The sequence below is a fragment of the Camelina sativa genome, chromosome 13 (assembly GCF_030686135.1).
Source record: "Camelina sativa cultivar CO46 ecotype springtype chromosome 13, ASM3068613v1".
Lineage (NCBI taxonomy): Eukaryota > Viridiplantae > Streptophyta > Magnoliopsida > Brassicales > Brassicaceae > Camelina > Camelina sativa.
In genome coordinates, this window is record NC_141892.1 from 23,956,555 (window position 1) to 23,974,064 (window position 17,510).

General features: G+C 34.2%; 3 protein-coding genes across 10 annotated transcripts; 1 reads left to right on the forward strand and 2 right to left on the reverse strand.

Moving 5' to 3' along the window:
* The first annotated feature begins 2,112 nt into the window (after positions 1-2,112).
* LOC147929915 (uncharacterized) lies at positions 2,113-3,579 on the forward strand. The gene is made up of 3 exons (XM_087480786.1): positions 2,113-2,965; positions 3,140-3,214; positions 3,347-3,579. Exons 1-3 carry the CDS (start codon positions 2,113-2,115, stop codon positions 3,577-3,579), a joined length of 1,161 nt encoding a protein of 386 aa, XP_087336912.1.
* A 1,782-nt stretch (positions 3,580-5,361) lies between these two features.
* LOC104737320 (uncharacterized) lies at positions 5,362-10,311 on the reverse strand. Of its 7 annotated transcripts, none has more exons than XR_015578829.1 (11): positions 10,136-10,269; positions 9,982-10,030; positions 9,840-9,897; positions 9,498-9,633; positions 9,186-9,389; positions 8,997-9,054; positions 8,792-8,854; positions 8,424-8,471; positions 8,161-8,208; positions 7,021-7,746; positions 5,557-6,930 (listed from the first exon to the last, which is right to left on the reverse strand). XR_015578829.1 is itself a non-coding variant. In XM_087482710.1 (9 exons), the coding sequence occupies exons 4-8, from the start codon at positions 9,398-9,400 to the stop codon at positions 8,176-8,178; spliced, it is 417 nt and encodes a 138-aa protein (XP_087338836.1). In that variant the 5' UTR covers positions 9,401-9,633; positions 9,840-9,897; positions 9,982-10,030; positions 10,136-10,269; the 3' UTR covers positions 7,618-7,757; positions 8,161-8,175. The 7 variants fall into 7 exon arrangements, 3 of the variants coding, with proteins under 3 accessions (XP_010455765.1, XP_087338837.1, XP_087338836.1); XR_015578828.1 differs by having other exon boundaries at positions 6,735-6,930; positions 7,021-7,757; XR_015578827.1 differs by having other exon boundaries at positions 5,362-6,930; positions 7,021-8,208; positions 9,186-9,633.
* A 2,766-nt stretch (positions 10,312-13,077) lies between these two features.
* LOC104737322 (calcium-dependent protein kinase 21) lies at positions 13,078-16,694 on the reverse strand. 2 transcript variants are annotated; one of them, XR_015578317.1, is made up of 8 exons: positions 15,562-16,465; positions 14,864-15,007; positions 14,631-14,783; positions 14,255-14,386; positions 13,924-14,091; positions 13,710-13,837; positions 13,519-13,618; positions 13,078-13,445 (listed from the first exon to the last, which is right to left on the reverse strand). XR_015578317.1 is itself a non-coding variant. In XM_010457471.3 (8 exons), the coding sequence occupies exons 1-8, from the start codon at positions 16,277-16,279 to the stop codon at positions 13,359-13,361; spliced, it is 1,611 nt and encodes a 536-aa protein (XP_010455773.2). In that variant the 5' UTR covers positions 16,280-16,694; the 3' UTR covers positions 13,078-13,358. The 2 variants fall into 2 exon arrangements, 1 of the variants encoding a protein (XP_010455773.2); XM_010457471.3 differs by having other exon boundaries at positions 14,255-14,367; positions 15,562-16,694.
* Positions 16,695-17,510: the final 816 nt, after the last annotated feature.

A 17,510-nucleotide genomic window follows, 5' to 3' on the forward strand; every position in this document is an offset into this window, starting at 1 on the left:
TGCTTGTAGTCAATGGTGAATTGCATATCTATATATATTGTTAACAGTTGTAGATAGGTTTTGTATAAACTCTTGATTCGCAAGTTGAGAATATACATTTTATGATTTGGTTAGCTATGATTTAGGAATGAATGATATGACATATTCTTATTTTGATTCTCAATTGATATTATTGGATTAATAGTGTCAATTTAAAGCTAATAAGAACTTAGCAAATATGTAATCATTTATTAAACGCAAATTAGATATTTCCTAAGATGTATTCATCTTGAATTAGTTGCTATATTATATGGATGTGATTACATAATTCAGCCCTAAAAATTCGGCATGTAAATTAGACATTTCCTAAGATACAATAGGCATTAATTGACATTAATTGGATGTCAATAAGTACGCTATAGATTAGAAACCGGCCCAAAATATTCGGTAATCTTAAGGAGGATCCGGATAATTGAATCGGTTATAATTTTAGTTAAAAATCTGACCCAAAATTGGCAAAAAACCAAAAAGTGATGACACCCTATTGTACTTTAAAAATGTATTTCGAGCTCTATATATATCCTAAATAAAATTTGGTTATAAATATCCTAAAATTTTTTCTAAAATATATATCCGTTTATAAAAATTCAAATCACATCATATCCAGAAAAAAAATCTAAAATTTTATTAACTTTATGAATTAAATAGTAATTAAAATAATTAAGTATAAGATTAAATAAAAGTGCAAGGAGAATTATATTTTAATCTAACATATTGATTTAAATTAGGTAGATAGTTTTAGGAAATTAAAATCATCAAATAAGGAAATGATTGTGTTTGGTTGTAATGATTGTAGAGAATTTAGTTGAGACTTGTTTGAATAAAAAGATAAGAGAGGATGACACAAAAATGTACTTCAAAAATGTTAAAATAGATATATAAATCTATATTTATTGTAAATTAAGTTTTCTGTTAACGAGTTCGTGATAATTCAAGAGTAATATATTCCTCTCTATAATCAATTATAATAACTATTGAAAGCCTGTTGTTAAATTACTATGGTAATGATACTAACAAAAAAAACATATTGTTATATGTTAATAAGTTATACTCCCTCCGTTTCATAATATAAGATGTTTTAGAGAAGATTTTTTGTTTCATAATATAGGATGTTTTCATTTTTTGAGGCAACTTTAGACTACTTTTGTATTTTCTTATTATTTATTTTATGCAGTATTGTTTCTGATTGGTTAAACTTTTTAAAAGTAAACATTTCTTATTATGCGTGTTTTGGCTAAAACATCTTATATTTTGAAACAGATAGAGTATATATGTTCTTTACATTTATTAATTGATATGTTTTTATAACATTTTAAAAAAAAATTTACATAAACAATAGCGACTAAGGGTGATTCTAGGGTTTCGAGTGGTGAGCAAGATGCAACTTTGGAGGATATTGGTGAGAACTGAGAAGGACCGCCCACCAGGTGATCCGCCGGATGCTTTGGGGACTTGGGTCCAGAAAGTGGTGGGAACAAATGTTGGTTGGAGGCTGGTACCAGAGGTGGTGGTTGACGCAGCGTTTGTGGCGGAGAGAGTGTCGTTAACGTTCCCGGATGGAGAGGACGGTGAACCAGTGGTCACTATAGGGAAGGAGGTGTTGGATGCTATGAATGGCATGTGGCGGAACTGTATGATTGTCAAAGTACTTGGTCGAAATGTCCCGATCTCGCTGTTTGGCTGACGACAAAGAGTGTTATGGAACCGGCTGGTACACTGAATATTGTGGATCTGCCTAGACACTTTTACATGCTGCGGATTGGAAACAAGGAAGAGTACCTCGCAATTTTGACTGGTGGGCCTTGGAGAGTCTTTGGGAGCTATCTTCTAGTGCAAGCTTGGTCGCCGGAGTTTGACCCGTTGAAGGATGGGATTGCCACAACACCGGTGTGGTTGAGGTTGGCGAATCTACCGTTTAATTTTTATCATAATGAGATCCTAATGAGGATGACAATAGGCATGGGGAATCCTATTAGGGTTGATCGAACAACCTTGAATGTGGAGAGAGTAAGGTTCGCTAGAGTTATGTGGAGGTTAATTTGAAACGATTACTTAAAGGCATTATCATGGTAAATGGTAAATTACTTTGTGGCTTATGAGGGGTTATCGGAGATATGTGCAGGATGTGGTTTGTATGGACATCTAATTCACTCGTGTCCCAGTAGAGTCCATGATCGGGAAGTGACTCCTATGCCATCAGTAGCAGAAGGTAAAGCGACGGAAAATGCACCTGTCCAGGCGGGGGATGGGTTTATTGAGGTGAGACACCGGGGGAAGACGTCAGAACCTTCGCGGCGAACCAACCTGTTGGCAGTTATGGGGGGCAACGTGAATAAAGGAAACCACCACCGTGATTCTCGGAGAGAGAATAATCCCGCGAATATCGCAGTCTCAAACAGTTTTGGTAAAATAGTTGTTGATTTGGCAACCCCAGTAGAAAAGGAAAGAAGAATCATTCATGGAGCGAATAAGGAGAATGTTTATTATTCGAATCAGATTCAGGAAGGAAAGAGTGGTACTCAAGCAAGAAAAGTGGTTTTTGGGGCCACTCTGAATAATGGAGCTATTGGGCCTCGTGAGAGGAGTTTAGGACAGAAGGAAGCCCAACGTAAGGGGCAGATGAAGCACATGTCACGGCCCAAAGGGACTAAGGTTAATCGGCCTGTTAAGGGATTAATTTTTGGTCCGACAAAAGGTGAAACAGAGCTTACGGTGAATGGCAAGCGACCTCGAGTTGAAAAGGAGGCTCTAGAGGGTCCTGGTGGTGGTTTCGCTCGGATTCAATTCAGTAGTACGAAGTTGATCCGGGAGAATGAATTGGGGGAGGATTCTGAGCAGTCAAGGAGTAGCGGTGATCGTGTTGTGGTGGACCCTGGCTGTAAAGCGATGGTTCTGCGAACGGGCCCACCGGCAAAGGCAACAGATGGTGGGTTGCAATAAGAAGTTGCCCCAATGATTCTTACTTTGTTGGAGGTAATCATCATGAATTGTATATTCTGGAATTGTCGGAAGGAGAATAAACCCAACTTTCGAGGGTAGATTTGTTATCTTTTGAAGAAGTTCAGTACGAATATTCTTGCTTTATTCGAAACTCACGCAGGAGGTGAGAGGGCAAGTCATATTTGCCTGGAACTAGGGTTTGATCACTCGTTTTGGGTGGATGCTGAAGGCCAAAGTGGGGGGGGGGGGTGGTGGTTGTGGCTCTTATGGAGGTCGAATGTGGGTAATGTTGTGATTATGGAGGCGTCGGATCAATACATTTATGCTAAAGTGGAAAATGGTTTGTATGTTTTGAACCTTATCGTAGGTTATGCGACCCCTTCAGTTAATTGGAGGATTGGATTATGGGATAAGTTTCACCAGGTTATACAAGGTATTGATGGACCATTGGTGGTGGGTGGAGACGTCAATCCTATTGTTCAGACTGATGAAAGATCTGGAGGGAATGGGAGATTACCCATCTATTCATTAGCATTCGGAGAACGGATTAATAAAGAATCCTTAATTGACATGGGTTACACCGGTATCAATTTTACTTAGTAAAGAGGTCGGGAACAGAGGTTTTTTGTTGCCAAATGGTTAGATCGTGTATTGTGTTGTGCTCAAGCTCGGTTGAAGTGGCCGGAGGCGTCGGTCATTCATCTCCCCTTTTTGGTATCTGATCATACGCCCCTGCTTCTTCAACTAAGCCCTGAAGTAAGTCGAGATCCCCGTCGACGTCCTTTCAGATTTGAGGCTGCTTGGTTGCGCATACTGAGTTTAAGGAGCTTTTAGTGTCGTCTTGGAGAAGTGACATGACAACTCTTGGTGGCATTGAATTCCCTGCGGGTTGCTTTGAAGAAATAGAATAAAGAAGTTTTTGGGGATGTGAATAGACGAAAGGAGGAGTTGTTGGCTGAGGTTCAGCGAGTGCACGATGAGTTAGATCAGCCAACACTAATCTGATGGGTTGCTACAGAGAGAGGATGCTCTTATGAAAGAACTAGATTAGGTACTAGAGCATGAGGAGACTCTCTGGTTTCAAAAATCTCGAGAGAAGTGGATTACAAAAGGCGATAGAAATACTCAATTCTTTCACATGTCTACGGTGATTCGGAAGCGGAGAAATCGTATTGATAACCTGAAAGGTGATGATGGCAGGTGGATCTCGGATCAGCAAGAGTTAGAGCAGTTGGTAATGAGCTATTATCAGAGGCTTTACTCATATGGAGGATCTCGAGGATCTGGTTGAAGGACTCCCGCAGGATGGGTTACAACGGTTAACAGATGGTGAGAGACGCGGGTTGTGTAGGCCGGTAGTCCTGCATGAGGTTGAAGCCGCTTTGAGGAGCATGGGCCAGTTCAAAGCCCCTGGTCCTGACGGGTTTCAGCCAGGATTTTACTAGCAGTGTTGGGAGGTTGTTGGTGAGTCGGTGACATAGTTTGTGCTACAATTCTTTGACTCAAGGAAGCTTCCACCAGGGACAAATGATGTGTTAATGGTGTTAATTCCGAAGGAAGATAAACCGGAGAGAATTATACAATTTAGACCAATCAGTTTGTGTAATGTTCTGTTTAAAATCATTACCAAAGTGATGGTGTTGCGGATGAAAGGGTTAATGACCAAGCTAATTGGCCTTGCGCAAGCGAGTTTCATACTTGGGAAGTTGAGTATTGATAATATAGTAGTGGTGCAGGAGGCGGTGCACTCTATGAAGCGAAAGAAAGGGAGAAAGGGGTGGATATTACTTAAGTTGGATTTGGAGAAAGCTTATGACCAATGGAATTTCCCGGAGGATACATTTATAGCTTTTGGTTTGTCAAATGTGTGGATTTGCTGGATTCTACAATGTTTCAAGTGTTTTGGGGTCACTTATGTTTGAGTTTTCAAGTAGAGATTTCAACATATAGATTTTGGAGTTTAATTTATACAATTTTACAAGTTCGTGTGGAAAAAGTAGACTAATTTTTTTTTGAAAAAATATGTAAAAAAACTCATTATTTTTTCGGTTCCATCTTCTAGTGGAATACGATATTTTCCAAAACAAAATACCCACTCCTAGTATGAATACAAGTTTCTTTGAATATCTAACTTATATCTAGTATCAGTAGTGTTCAACCTCAAGTTATACGTTTAATCATATGAAACCAAGCATTAAACAAACGATTAAAATTTGAAAGTCTTATCTACATCCTCATAACCAATCATAAAAATTGATAGCATATCTTTAATTTGGTATAATTTACCAAACTAACTATTTCGAAACGCAAAATGATATATCATTCGTTTTCCAACCAAAAATGCAAAAACGGTGTTCATGACCATACATATTTTATAATCTAACACAACAAAGCTAAAAAAAATATATTTTATGTATGTTCATGACCATACAAAAACTATGTTTTTCAACAACAATAACATTGAAATTCAAGTTGTGCGTTAAATTCAAGTTGTGCGTTTAGCACAAACAAACAACAACAACAACAACAACAACAACCAAAATTGAATGGTAAAAATGGAATAGATGTATACCGAGAGGCTACAACTGAATTTTGACATCAATCAAAAAGAGAAGTGTGATTAAAACAAAAGGTATAGAACAGAATAAAGAAATACACATTGCATTCTAACTATATACACCAATCATTCGATAGAGTTCCAAGCGCAAAGACTAAGAGACCAAAAGATAGGCACTAGTGTTGTAAGAAGATTAAGGCAGAGAGTACAACAAGTGGTAAAAACTAACATAATAATCATACAAGTGTATGATGCAAATTTTGAGAATGTCAGTTAACATGTTTGTACCCATCACCAAGGATTGAGAACATAACACGAAACAAATCCATTCATGATTTAACAAAAATACTGTCATAATCTGCAAGAGTCTCAACTATGTTCATTAATTTCGTAAAACAAGAGAATTTATGACATTTTCAGTTAGTGTATAGATATAGTAAATACTCAAGCCAAGGGGTATAAATTATAGAATCCAACACAGTATTCACTAGAGTATAATGCAGAATTCCATAATGTGGTTTCACATGCTTACAACAATCACCAAGGGTTTAGAGCATAACGCAAAACAAAGACATTCGAGAGTAATACTATTACCATAATTCAGTTAGTGTATAGATATAGTAAATGCGGAATTCCAGAGCAATCACCAAGGGTTTAGAGCATAATGCAAAACAAAGACATTCGAGATTCAATAATATTATTACCATAATGTGCAGTACTATCACAGACATTAAAAAATAAGTAACTACAGTAGATCCCAAGATGCATCTATTTCATTAAATGAAAAAGTTATTTATACATACAAACACCAAAACAGAGATATTAAGTATTTTCAACACACAATATAATGTTTCAAAAGCCAAATTAAAATCAACCTTTACTCAGTGGATGATGCAAAATCCTAGGATGTCATTCACATGTTTAAAACAATCACCAAAGTTTTAGAGCACAAAACAAAAAAATACTTTCAAGGTTCAAGGAACACAAACACAATCTACATAAGTTAATCTACGAGAGACTCTACATCCACTATATAGAATAAGAGAGCTTATGATACACAAGCACTGAAACATAGAGAATAGTAAAATTAAAATACACAATGTGCTCATCTAGAAACGCAACCAATTTTTATGATTTTCAAACTGAAAATAATACCTAGTCTCTCGAATTGGAATCTGTTCCCAACTGCGTCATCATTAAGGGTTGGTTGATAAAAGCACCAGAAACTACCACTTTGGAGTTCAGGATGTTGTATGTGTCTTTCACTTGTGATTTTCATATACTAATTACAAACAAGTTTGGAAAGCAGTTAAACAAAAATAAAAAGGTTTGAAAGAATATATACCTATCAAAAGTCTTGACAATCTGAACACCGTAACTTGAGAAGCACATACCTGAAAGGAAAAGAAAAAAGAATTTGTTAGTCTTCATTTTATGTGAATGTATATACTTACCTCGTTGGGCTAAACTTCTTTAAGCCGTACGTTGGTCCAATTTCTGGTCATTTTTACCATCGAACAAGTCACAATCTTGTCTTAAGATTTCTTTAGTCCGCTCAATCCAACATATCGCAACTCATTTCCTTACATGCATGCACTACCCTTCCAATGTCTTTTGACTCCTTTGTCTTATGGTTTTTCCGAGCCAATGGTACCAATCAGAGCTCTTTGGTTCTTTTATGTCTTTGTCTTAGGAATCATTAAGCCGCAAGGTCAGTTATTCATGTCTTATGGTTTTTATCAGCCGAGGGTACCAAACTTTGAGAACTCTTTGGTTCTTTCTTCATGTCTTATGGTTTTTACCAGCCGAGGGTACCAAACTTTGAGAACTCTTTGGTTCTTTCTTCATGTCTTATGGTTTTTACCAGCCGAGGGTACCAAACTTTGAGAACTCTTTGATTCTTTCTTCATGTCTTATGGTTTTACCAGCCGATGTACCAAACTTTAAGAACTCTTTGGTTCCTTATTCATGTCTTATGGTTTTTACCAGCCGAGGGTACCGAACTTTGAGAACTCTTTGGTTCTTTATTCATGTCTTATGGTTTTTACCAGCCGAGGGTACCAAACTTTGAGAACTCTTTGGTTCTATGTCTTTTGTCTTAAGACTTCTTTAGCCTACAAAACGCAACCTCTTTTCCAATTCCCAACATGCATGCACTACCAAGCCAACAGTTCACAATTTTGCTCGGGACAATGTCCCCAAAATAGAATCTGACACAACACTATTAGATTAATGTCTGTCAATGATCTGTTTTGGGTTTAAAAAGAAAACAAAAACAAACATCAAAACTTAAAAGCCCCAAAACTAAGAATCCGCAGACCAAGTAACCAAAACCAAAAACGGATCTGAGTTTATTAAAGTGAAAAACCAAAGGAGTAACCAAGACCACAAAAACAAAACAAAAAATCTTGATTCTAAAATCAGAATGATACAAAAGTCAATTGCTTAAATAAAATAAAAACAATAAATCCGAACAGAAGTGGACTGATCAATTGTACCCCATTTGATTTCAGTCGTCAAAATCTTGAAAACACAAAAAAAAAAAATAACAAAAAGGAAAGAATTTACCTTGTTCATGTGCACACAAAAAAACAAGTAAGAAAAGGAGCAGGAACAACTGGTACCTTAGTGCTCATCTCTCATCTTGACTCCTCCACTTGCGGTCTCAAAACCTGCAAGAACATGATAGATAAATCAAAATGAAAAAAGAGACAAATTCTAATGACTGAAAAATGTACTTCCTTCAAACAGAGAGCTAAGCTTGTTAGCCCCATTACGTGCTTTACAAATCATTGTATCATGATTCAAAGAACCTGATTTAGTGTCATCTCTATAATCAGAATTATGATCATACACAATGGACAAGTTCATCTCTATAAAATATTACCTCTCTTGGTGATGATGATACAACGCAAGCAAAGCCATATAATAATCCCTGCTAAAGAATAGAGTTCTGACTAAGTGAAAAAACATTTGAATCAAAAACAGTTCAATAAGCTCCGTTGTAGTACAGAATCAAATCAATTGGCACAAAAAAAAAAGACACATTAATAAATATTGTGAAGATAATAGCCCCAGCCCCAAGATCAGGCAAATAAGAACGTTTAGCTACTTTATTTGTATACTGGGATCTCTTTCGGAGTCATATAATGAAGGTTTAAATAGGAAAATGTAGGAGAACAATGACAATTAACTAATACACATTCTAAACCAAGCAAAGCTTAAGAGACTAGTCATAACCAATGGTGATATTACCTGCTCAAAATATGGAACTGCCTCTGTCGCTGATTTATTGTTGAATGAAATGATGGCATTAACCTTTCAGAAGAGATATAACATATTCGTCACACTTGCTTAGAATTAAGACAAATAAAAAGGTAACCTAACCTTTGGTATCTTGGTGATCTAATCTTTGCTGATTTTACTGATATTGAAAATTTTAGCTCACAAGTAACCTAACCTTTGGTATCTTCTCAGCAAAATAACTTCCGGTCAAAACTTGTAACAGTGCACCATTACTGTATAAAAAGTTCACAGTAGTCAGCATTCAGGACAAAGAAAATTCATAGGGTTGAGCAAAAAAAAAATCACATATAGAATAAGTGAACACATTGAATTGAGGAGAGAACTGAAAAAAAAATTTTCCCACCTGTGACCAACTGAGAAAAGAGGAAGGTCAGCTAGATCTTGAGGCTTCAAATTTGAAGTTGGAATTCCAGATGAGACAATCGTGTCCAAGCAGGAATTGAACCTCTCATAAACCTGCTTAGCAGCTTGTTCATGATCAAATGTAACATTGTACGGCACTGATACTATTAAATACCCTTCCTTTGCTAGTAGCTCCTTGAGGTAACTACAAATCATACACACATGTATGAAACCAACACAAGCAATTTTCCAAAATACTTGGAAAGAAATAAGCTGATCCAGTCACAAGAGAGATGAGACCATGACTAAATACCCCACTACCAAATTCCCAGACTAGCCGATGTGGACTATACTCGTTAGATAACAAAATGTTTGCCGATGATAGATTTATGACCAAATCGCATGAGCTCATCGTCAACCATATCAATGTGATATGCAAAAACACAGTCCTGTGTTCAAAGTTAAAAAATCAAATTAAGCCACCTATACGTTGAGGAATGTCAAAGATTAACAAAAAGAAGTTACTTCGATCTCATGTGCACTTCATGACCCAAAACTCAGCAAATCCATGGAATTATAGAAAGCCATAATCTACAATTACAAAAGCTTTATTCATCATCATCCTAAGCGAGTATCAGAGGAAGAAGAAACCAACCCGCCGATTAAATAGTTTCGTGCCGAATCGAACCAAACAGAACAAACAAATCCTAGATCTGTACAACATAAGAAGAATTAGTCAAATTGAAAACCCTAAACAAAAACACGAAGAGAGGATCAGAGGAATGAACCTTAATTACCAAATAATCACGACGGAGAAGAATCCCAGTCGATTGTAATGGTTCATCCCTGGATCAAATCAAAATCAAAACCCGAAATCAATATAAGAAGGATTACACAAAAAATTTATACAATTCCTGAAAACAAATTAGCGATACAGATTGAAATACATACTAATCATAAGATTACTCAACGTGAATCTCCTCAGCAGTCGTCGAATCGAAGCATTCTTCATGCGAAAACCCCGAAGCGAGCAAAACAAAAAAATTGGGAGAAAAAGAAAAATTAAAGCGTTTCTTTAACCCCCCGATATCGATATGTATGTTTATATGTATGTATATCGCCGACATAACGCGTTTTTTTAACGGTTACTTTTGTATATGGAGGATCGACCGTTGATTCATCGTATATTTTAATCTAACAATTCTGCATTTTTCACGATTAAAAGTGATATAGTATTTCTTTTTTATAAACAACAAACACAAAAGCAAAAGCATTTTTATTTTAAACGGGTTCGTGGTTATCTATAGGTTAGATGGATTATAGTTATATAAAGAAGGCCCAATAAGGTCTATTAGTTTTAAAATTCTAATTTAAACATCTTTCTTTCCTATTTAAAACCTGTATGTAAAGATAAATTATGCTGAAGTCATTTTAAATCATTCTAGATTATGACCGCAGTATTAATATATTATTTTAATAAGAATTTTGTTAATGTACTATTTTGTTAATTTTAGTGATTTGGTGTATAATTCGTGGTATACCGCACAACAATTTTTGTTTAATACAGTCTTAATCAAATTAGTTTGATTCGACATATTTTCTATTGGTGTTATTAAAACTTAAAATAGTAAAATAAAGATTTAACTCGTATTAAAGTATCATATTAATGAAATATATATTTTTAATAGTATCAATTCAATCATATAATGTCATATAACCCGTCATGTAATATAACTCGTTTATGTTATTTTGAAAATTCAATATGTTTAAATATTCATAATTTTAAACTTTTTATTAAGTTTAGATATATCAGTTATAAATTATAAACTTCTTAAAATTTTATGATTTACTATATAGAGTAAATTTACTATATATATATGTTGAACACACACTTTTTATATTCATTGAGTAATATATGTTTGTTTAAAAAAATTCAAATCACAATATATACAGAAAAATACAAATTTTATTTAACTTTATGTATTATATGATGATTCACTACATTTAAAATTTAAAATAAAAAAAAAGATGATAGGAGAATAATATTTTTTAATATGGAATAATCTTCTAAATATATATATATTAATTATAGAATAATATATATATGGATATTTAAAATAGTTTAATTTTGTTTGGTTATAAGGATAGTAGAGAGAACTAATTAAACTTGTTTGGATATAAATATAAGCATTAAATGACATTAAATGCAAAAACTTTCCAAAAATACTAGTATAGATGTGCCTAATTTTAGAGACTTTTCGCATAAAAGGTACATAGACATTACTAATTAGTACTAAACTTAGATTATTAAACAATAACTTTTGAAGTTGAAACTAAATTACGAGTTTATGAAAATAATTTTAAAAAACAAAATAGGCCCTCAGTTGTATTTCGCTTTAGGCCTCAATTTTAGTCCCTATGTTTCTTATATATATATGTAAATAGTTTATAAAGAAAAATTAGAGGGGGGTATTGGTTTGAGATTTAAAGAAAATTTTAATGACTTTAAATAAAGTAGAAAATGAAGGATTCTAAGAGATTGTTAGAAAGTTTTTTAAAATTTTGCTGATTTGTTTTTCCTAATCTTGTAAGATCTTTCATAAAATCTTTCACAATCTTTCTATTTGATTAAAGAGTTTTCATGACTTTTGTTATGAAGGAAATGATATAAAATCCTAAACCAATAACATAATATTTGAATTCATTAACAATCCAAGATTCTTTTGTTTTACTTGAATAACATAAAACTTTTAATGACTTTATAAAACTCTTAATCCAATAAAACTATATTTATCAAGATTTTAAATAACTTTTTAGAAATCTACAACTAATAACACCAAAATTTTAAAGAGTTTTAAAAAGTTTTGATTAAACAACAACATATTTTATAAAACTTTTAAAGTCATTAGAATTCTCTTTAAATCTCAAACCAATACCCCCTCTTAATCTTTTGAAGTAGTTGCAGAAAAAAAAAACTTTACGAGGCTTCATTGCACTTTACAACTTTCATATTGACTACGAAAATGTGTGATCATACTTAAATATAATTCATTGTATTTAAGTGACAAAAAACCGCGAGTGACGAGAGTCGTTAATTACATATAGACGAATAATCAACGACTAATCAGCTCTTATAAAAATGTTTTACCTTTCCACTTAGTCGCTGTTTTAATTTTTGTTTAAGTTGTTTGTGGATTTTCTTCTGTCATTATTACTGTGAATATAAGTTTTGGTGGTATTTCAATTTGATAAATAATTCTTTTGTTTGTCTTATTAAAAATTTATCATTTTTTTCAAAGTTTATATGTTTGTAAAAACATTAAAAAAATGTAGGTGAAGCCTGGTTAGTACAAAGGTCGTAATATTTAAAGCATGATGCTAATAGTGCAGCAGGATGAACCAATGTTTCTTTTGATTTATGGATATGACAAAACACATCTCAAGAGTCACAAAAAACAAATAATTCTCGAGCCATAAATGATACGCACTAAGCACTAAACTCTAAGCATTAAAATTAAAACCATGCATCTCAAGAATCTCAGGCACCCAGATCAGCTTCACCAATGCACTAAATACTAAATCCCTAATAATTAGCTTAGCCAAATCAATGGGAGTTTAGCAGTCTATGTTTAATTTGGGTTTGGGGGTATTAGCCTCGTGTATACTGTAAGAATAAACTCTTTTGTTGAAATATTCCAAACATTTTATAGGTTAAGTGATACAATGTGACCTTTATAGGCAAAACACACACGATTAACCATCATATAGTGATAATATCTCTATCTTTTTTTTCTATTCTAAAAGAACATTTTACCTCTTCCTACTTCCTAGACCAACCTCATCAACCAAATCTCTTGTTCATTCCTTAGTTTTTTTATTCAGAGAGAAATGTATAACAAAAGAATTTACTCTTTGAAAGTCTTAATAAGTTACACAAAAAAGAGCTGGATTTGTTATTGTTACAAAGAGCTAAGCCATGACAGTATCTCAAACTCAGTTTCAGACTAACTAAGGAGAAAGATAAATAAATCTGTTCAAACACAGAGAAGAAAGTAGAACATTTTGAGACAGTATATCAACTACTCCCATCTGGGTTTTCCCCCGGTTTGACTCTTCTTCTCCGGGTTTAAGAATCGCTTTGGTTGATAAACTGTTGGAATCTATGCCGTCGTGGTCAATGGAATGGAAGCAGTTTCCCTTGTGGCTGCGTGGAGCCGCTTCTCATCATTGCGCAAAATTCCTCAAAGTTTATTTTTCCATCCTGTAACAGAGTTTAACACAAGGTTTCAACAAGCTTTTATGTTTGAGATATTGGCTTAGAGAGTGCGACTTACATTGTCGGTATCAACTTCGGATATAACTTCTTTGATGCTAGCTTCATCTCCCATTCCATATTCCTTCATGGCACTTTCCAACTCATCCCTAGTTATGTGCCTGTTGTATTACCAAAGCAATAACCACATTGGTACCTCATAACATTTGAATCTTGGATCCCCTTAAAAAAAGAAAAATAAAAGAATCTTACCCGCTGTTGTCTTTATCAAAGTGTTGAAATGCTTTGTATACATGCTCATCTCGATCTAATTTGTATCTATGCATTGTTGCAGATATAAACTCGTAGTAGTCAATTGTTCCATTACCATCCACGTCAGCCTGAAAAGTTATCATCATGTGTTTCAAGCTGTCTTTTTCAAGATCTTAACTGAATACGTGAACTCAAGATGCTGTAGATAACTTACCGCTTCCATGAGTTGCTTAACTTCAGTTTCAGAGAGTCTAGACCCAAGTCTAGTTAGCCCAGTTTTGAGTTCTTCATAAGTAATTGTCCCGCTTTTGTCAGTATCTATATTCGCAAACATGGTTTTCAGACCTTTGATCTCCTCTTCTGATAGACTCTCTGCGATAACCTGCAAACCAAACACACAAACCACAACCCGAAGTGTGAGGAAGATGCTCAATTAGTAGATATGAGACGTTCTATTTGTTTAGAGCACAGAGATTAATACAAGGATGATGCTCAATTAGGAATATAGAAAGATAACTTCACAATTATTTATGCTACTTCTTTACCTTTAGAGCTAGCTTCTTAAGTTTGTTCATTGCTCGGAATTGCTTCATACGGGATAACACAGCGCTATCAATAGGCTTGTCCGGTGCTTCTCCCCCTTTGATCCAAGGATGTTCTATAAACCATAAGGATTGCTACATATTAGTAAAACATTACTAGTTAGACGACTATAAACTAAAAGGCAATATCAAGTTCAGACCTCAACATTCACCAGTGTCTTTTTATGACTTATACAATGGACTAACTATGTTTTTCTGGTGTTGAGCCCTATCGAATGTATAATCAAGCCTTCTAACATGGAATTTTAATTTGATTTCATTAGATTACATACAAATTGGAAAGAAAAAAATATATATACTGGTGTTCACATAATCTTACCAAGAACCTGTGCAGCTGTGAATCGTCTCCTCGGGTCTTTGGTTAGCATCTTCCTAACAAGATCTTTCGCACTCTCAGATATCGAAGGCCATGGTTGGCTTTCAAAATCAATTTCAGCTTTTACAACTTCATCGAATATTCCTTTCTCATTTTCTACAATATAGCATATGATAATAGATTAAACTCCAATAAGAAGAAAAAATCAAAGAGATTTGTTAGGTTAAAGTTTTTACCGGCCCAAAAAGGAGGTACACCACTGAGTAGGATGTATAAAATAACACCTGCACTCCAAATGTCGATTTCTTTCCCGTAACTTCGCCTTAATACTTCAGGAGCAACGTAGTAAGCACTCCCAACTATATCCCGGTAAACTTTTCCTGTAGTTTTTGGTTTTACAAACGTAACATCAAGCATATTAACATAAGAATCAAAATAGACGAAAATGACATACTTGACAATATCACAAGGATCACAATCTGTGCAATAAGACAACATAAACCCAATTCTCTTACTAAATAGTCTTGAGTCTCGTTCCTATGCATTGGAACATAAGTCACCAACCTAGCTCATGATTAAAGCAAAGAAAATGCAGTTTTTAAATACTAAAGAGATTTATGCAAGACAGTCTTATAGAATCTAAACATTATTAAGAAACATGCTCGGATCCTAAACCTATCAAACACACTCATACATCAATACGCTAAAGAATATGGTCATTCTTCAGTGAAAAGAGAAACCCCAAAATTGAATGCTTTGACCATAACATTCTCACTGTTTCACAAGAATAAGAACTTCTCGAGCTTGAGATCACAATGCAATGAACTACCAAACTCCTAAGACCATTTTCGATACAAAGGAGCCTAATGCAAGATTCCAAACAGTTGAACATACAAAAAACTATCAAATCAAAAAACAGAACCTAATAGCTCACCTTCTTCGATGAAGACAGACAAACCGAAATCAGTAGCCTTAAGCATAGCATTCTCTTCTTTACTAGAAAGCAAGAAATTCTCAGGCTTGAGATCTCGATGAACCACACCCATAAAGTGACAAATCTGAACAACATTCACAATAGACCTAATGATACCAGCAGCAGCTCTCTCAGAGTAATGACCCTGAGCTATAATCCTATCAAACAACTCACCACCAGCACACAACTCCATAACCAAATGTACAGATTGTTTATCCTCATAAGCACCTTTGATCTCAACAATGTTTGGTTGTCCTGACAAATACTGCATTATCTGAATCTCTCTCTTCACATCCTCTTTGTCCTGCTTACTGATCAGCTTCCTCTTAAGAATCGATTTGCAAGCGTAAGTGTTCCCATTCGAAATCTCTCTACACATATACGTAATCCCAAACTGACCTCGACCTAGTTCTTTCCCCAAGCTGTAAAATTTCCTGATGTCTTCGAATGGTTTACCTAATATGGTATCTGGATCTCGGACTGAGATTGGGTTCGATGAAGGTGTTGAAACCTGTTGATGGATTGGTTGATTTGTGGGTTTGGGTTTGGGGGTTGGGATTTGAGGTTTACGATGCTCGGGGACTTGATTAGGGACGTGGGTTTGTATTGGATTGATCGGAATTGATCTTTCTCCGCCGTGGTTTTGAGTTTTCCGGTGTTTACTGCTGAAGCAACCCATTTGCTAGTAAAGGTGGAGACTTTAGCTAATGGGTTTGAAGAAGATGGGGTTTGAGGATTGAAAGAGAGAACCCCAGATCGAAATATTTGAGATTTGAGGAGGAAGAAGAAGATGAATTGAGTTTTGTTTGACTGCAATTGGAATTATTCCAGCCGCGTCAATGCGTGTGAGTGTACGGTGAACTGTAGAAGTTAATGTCTTTTGTCAATTTTGCTGAAAATATATAATTAAATTTGACCTTAAAATATTTCAAAGGAATTAATAGTAAAAGATTTGAATCCTATTTTATTTTAGAAAAGGAAAACTCTATTTTTCTGTTGGACGAGAATATTCCACTTCATAATTACAAAAATTTTAAATTTCAAACTTTGAATACTATTGTTTTTTTGTTTTCCATGTGTAGAATCTCTTACAGAAATATTTAGGTTCACTTCTTGTTCACTTCTTCCTTTTATACCAATCAGAGTCTTTTTTACATTAAATTATTTAAAAAAAAATCAAAATTAAATTAAAAAGCAATACATATTAAAAAAAGAAATTCTGTATAATTTTTTTTAAAGGAAGCTAAATATTGGCTTGGTTTAGATTTTTACAATTAGAATGAAATGATATATCGGTTTGAGTTTACAAATAAGATGATTAGGGTTTAGATTTTACAATTCAAACAAAATTATATGTCGGTTTGGGTTTACAAATGAAGTGGTTAGAGTTTATATTTTACAATTAAAACAAAACTATATGTCGGTTTGATTTTACAAATGAAGTGGTTAGGATTTAGATTTTATAATTAAAACAAAATTATATGTCGGTTTGGGTTTACAAATGAGATGGTTAGGATTTAGATTTTATAAGTAGAACGAAATTATATGTTGGTTTGGGTTTACAAATGAGATGTTTAAGGTTTAGATTTTACAATTAGAAAGAAATTATATGTCGGTTTAGGTTTATAAATGAGATGGTTAGGGTTTAGATTTTACAATTAGAATAAAATTATATATCAATTTGGGTTTATAAATAAGCGGTTTAAGTTTTAAATTTTATAATAATGTATACAGATTTTGTTTCCTTATTTTATAAGAATGTGAATAAATAGCTTCTTAAATGTATTATGAGATGTAATATTCTCATTGGCTATAATAAGGAGAAGTGAACAAAGGGGTTCACCGTAGGAGTGAACCCAAGAATTGTTCAATCTCTTAGCTTGACAAAAATATATTGTGGTTCAAAATTA